Source organism: Palaemon carinicauda, chromosome 28 (genome assembly GCF_036898095.1).
Source record: "Palaemon carinicauda isolate YSFRI2023 chromosome 28, ASM3689809v2, whole genome shotgun sequence".
Taxonomy (NCBI): domain Eukaryota; kingdom Metazoa; phylum Arthropoda; class Malacostraca; order Decapoda; family Palaemonidae; genus Palaemon; species Palaemon carinicauda.
Genome location: NC_090752.1, coordinates 90536154 through 90540412, shown reverse-complemented (window position 1 = coordinate 90540412; position 4259 = coordinate 90536154). Strand labels below are relative to the sequence as shown.

Sequence of the window (4259 nt, the reverse complement as noted above, 5' to 3'; positions counted from 1 at the left end):
GGGTGAAGTACAAAACTTAACAAAAAGATTATTCCTTTTCAAATAAAACTAAAGAGAAAGAAAAATTCCTTTCCAAATAAAATTAAACAAAATTTTTATTCCTTTTTTCCTATAAATATTTTTTTTTGGTGGCAATATTATGATCACCATTTTTTTTTCTTTTTGGTGGCGATATTATAATCACCATTTTTTATATTTTCTATTTTGTTTTGGTGGGGATACTATACTCCCTTTTTTTTTTTTTTTTTTTTTTTTGTGGCGATATTATAATCACCATTTTTTTTTTTTTTTTTTTTTGGTGGCAATATAATCACCATTTTTTATATTTTTTTGCTCTTTTTTGGTGGCGATATTATAATTACCATTTTTTATATTTTTTTGCTTTTTTTGGTGGCGATATTATAATCACCATTTTTTTTGCTTTTTGTTTTTTTTTGGTGGCGATATTATAATCACCATTTTGTATATATTTTTTTTTTTTTGCTTTTTTTTGGTGGCGATATTATAATCCCCAGTTTTTTCATATTTTGCGTTGGGATATAATTCCTCTTTAGTTTTTTTTTCTAGCCCTGCCTTCTCGTCTCTTGAAGGGCGAATCTATTCAACTGGCTATCCCATATTAAATCCCCAGACTGCTCACGAGAAATTTCCATATAATATAATTCCTTCAACTCCGGGTGTGTTTGAGACAGGCCTTCTACAAGTTGGGTAATAGCGTAATTCTTATGGTTCAATTCCATCTCTAGGTTCATATTTCTTTTCCATCATAGCTTGATACTTCTCCTTATAAATTGCAAATTCGTCTGCCACGGAAGTTAGATTCCTAATTTCTTCTTCCAGAGTTTTATTCTTCTCGTCGGCCTTCATCAACGTACTTCTTAAGGCGCTCTCCTCCGAGAGGTCTCTCTTCAGTCGTCTATTCTCTGCTTTAACACCAGCAACTTCTTTCCACAGTTTTTCCAGTTCCTCCTCAGCCTTCAATTTGTTGTTCTCATCCAGGGCAGTATCCAATTTAGTCCCTATTCTGTAGACCTCCTCGACTGCAGCATTAAGTTCACTTTCTAAAGCTGCCTTTTGACCAACGTTTTCGGTCTTCAGTCTCTTGTTTTCAGCCTTAATACTGTCCAGTTCAGCCCAGTGTGTTCGGATCTCCTTATCAGCTCTTTCGACGTATTCCTCCAAGTCGCTCTTTCCCAGAAGTTTCTCGTTGGCTGTCTTGAGATCTTCTGTTACTCTTTCCAGCTTCTTCTCGAGTATCCGAATTTCCTCATGGGCATTTTCTAATTCCTTTTCTATATATGCCTTGGCGAAAAGCTCATCACGAATTTGATCGTTTCGAGCTTCAGCTTTTTCTAGACTTACAAAAAGCGACTCTATATTCTTATTTGCTCTATGTAAATCATCAATTAAAGCCAAGTTACCGATGTTATTATATAACTCAATTTCTCCTACCTGAACAGATGTCTTGACCGAAAGCTCCTCTCGAAGTTCATCGTGTTTAGTTTCAGCTTTTTTTAGACTTACCATAAGACCCTTAATTTTCTTATTGGCTCCATCTAAATCTGCATTTAAAGCTGATATGGCTATGTTGTCCTTAGATAACTCAATTTCTTCTGCCTCTGCGCCACGCACCTCTTCACGGATGCGTTGTAAGTCATTGGCCGTGTCCGTTTCTTGGTGTATTCTAGCGAAGAAATCATCAAACAACTGAATTCCCTCTTCTGCACCATCCAGCTCCTCACTTAGATCCTTTCGCGATGCGTCCCCCAATTGTGCGTGTTCCTTAGTTTTTCCGGCAACATAATTTGCCCCATCGTAGACTGATGGTTGCAGTCTCTCCATTTCCTCCCGATCCATCAAATCCAAGAATTTTTCTGCTTCTCTATGTGAATCCTCTTCTCCCCAGCACCATGCCATGGCGCCAAAAGCTGTCAAAGATCCCAGTAAAATCATTCTGTCAGTCATAAATCTAACCATTTTGTATAGTAAAGATTCACTCAATGCCTTCCATGGCTAACGAATATAGCATTAGAATTAGAAAAAAAGATATTGACACATTTCTCTGAAGACGAAGAATTCCTGGAGCCAAGGAAGATGAAGATTTTCAGAATCTTCACTGGAGACAAAATAATCCTGTAGCAGCCATTGAGAAACAGTTCAAGACCTGGTAAAAAACAATAGATATCCAATTACTCCGCCTTTGGGAGGTCAGTTGGAGACGAAATAATACTGAAGACCTGGCAGAAACCCGACTCAAAGATCCAGTGAAGACAAGAAAATCCTGCAGACTTTGGGAGCTCAATCGAAGATGTTTACAACGACGATTCTGAAATGGTCTCTCTCTCTCTCTCTCTCTCTCTCTCTCTCTCTCTCTCTCTCTCTCTCTCTCTCTCCGCCTTTGGGGATCAGTTAGAGAGGAAATAATTCTGAAGCCCTTGAGAAACGGACCAAGACCTGGCAGAAAACAGACTCAAAGATCCAGTTAAGACAAAAAAATCCTGCAGACTTTGGGAGCTCAATCGAAGATGTCTACAACGACGATTCTGAAATGGTAGTCTCTCTCTCTCTCTCTCTCTCTCTCTCTCTCTCTCTCTCTCTCTCTCTCTCTCTCTCTCCAGCCAAGCTATGACTAGGGAGGGCCAGCCAGTGGCTGCTGATGACTCAGCAGAAAGACCTATAGGCTCCACCAAACCTTCATCCTTCGAATATATATACAGTATATATATATGTATATATATATATATATATATATATATATATATATATATATATATTTATATATATGTTGTATATATTATATATATATATCTATATATATATATATATATATATATATACAGTATATATACACATTAAATATTATTTTCTCGAGATTGTAACTCCCTTAAAATAAACAATTACTATACGCTTATAGAACTAAAATTATCTACACGGTCAACCCAAACTTCCTTTCCCGTAATGCTAAAATGATTCACTTCTTAATATTCAAAAGATTTGATCGAATATAACTCGGCTCCGCCGGAAGAATTTATCGGAGCTGCAAATGACAGTTGGGCGAATTTTCATTGGAGAAAAGTCTTTGTTTTTCGAATGGTTGACCATCGAGGAGATATCTAGGGGAGATTCATTCCGGTATTGTAATAATCGTATTTAGCTGAGAGAGAGAGAGAGAGAGAGAGAGAGAGAGAGAGAGAGAGAGAGAGAGAGAGAGAGAGAGAGAATAGTCTGTATTTCATTTCGTGATGCAAAATAAGACGATATACAAAATATTATGGTAATGGATGGTCTAAATTCAAATAATCTTGGGCAGTTTCTTGTTACCATATTGGTTTTTAATGTAACAGAAGTATTTTTATATATTTTAGTGATCCCTTTGTGATAAGAATAAAAAATAAATTAATAAAAGACATAATTTGATCTCTCTCTCTCTCTCTCTCTCTCTCTCTCTCTCTCTCTCTCTCTCTCTCTCTCTCTCTCAAATTTCTTATCCAACCTTAGAGAAAATGTTTTTTTCAACTTCAACGTACTTTGAAGAATGACACAAGATATATTCATATACATAAAACAAAGATATATATCGCAAATATAAAGTATATATTGATTCAAGTATAGATCAGTACCTGGTCATCATTGCAGACCGAATTAGCGTTTGTTTTGATTTAATGCTGCAAACTAGCGTCCCAACATTTAGGGTCATTGAAAGCGAAATCATGCCGGCCGAGAGATCAGAAATTACTTTTTGAAGATGTAGAAGTCCAAAAGAAATAAAAACAAATATATTATAGATCTGTAACAACAGGTTTGAGGAAATTTATAACAAAATCGAAAGATGTAGTGTGAATAACCATGCAATATTTTCATTCTTGTCTTTGAAAGAAAACACTATCCTATTCAAACTAGTTTTACAAAAGAAATATTTTTTTTATTGAAACAAAAAGCCAACAAAAAGGTAAGTTTGAGATTGGTGATGTCTACGAAATACATGCGCACGTACATACATATACATCAGCAGCTTTATCTCTATCTATATAACCCTTTCGTTTCAACTGCAACTTCGAACCCCACATTTATCTTCATTCATGTATGAAATTCATCCGAGTTCATCCACCTAATCCTACATAGTTAGTGGATAGCTTTTGTCTTTTATGGAAGTGTAATTAACCAGGGAGGCTGACGCGCTGAATGACTCGGAGTGAACGTTATTTCCTCAGGTATGCTGTGCATTGAGGCGGTATTCTTTAAAGGTTTAAAATCCGCTC

At 36.0% G+C, this 4259-nt stretch overlaps 1 protein-coding gene across 1 annotated transcript; it reads right to left on the bottom strand.

Moving 5' to 3' along the window:
- Positions 1-723: 723 nt before the first annotated feature.
- LOC137621938 (uncharacterized) lies at positions 724-1842 on the bottom strand. The gene is made up of 2 exons (XM_068352438.1): positions 1453-1842; positions 724-1188 (listed from the first exon to the last, which is right to left on the bottom strand). The coding sequence occupies exons 1-2, from the start codon at positions 1840-1842 to the stop codon at positions 724-726; spliced, it is 855 nt and encodes a 284-aa protein (XP_068208539.1).
- Positions 1843-4259: the final 2417 nt, after the last annotated feature.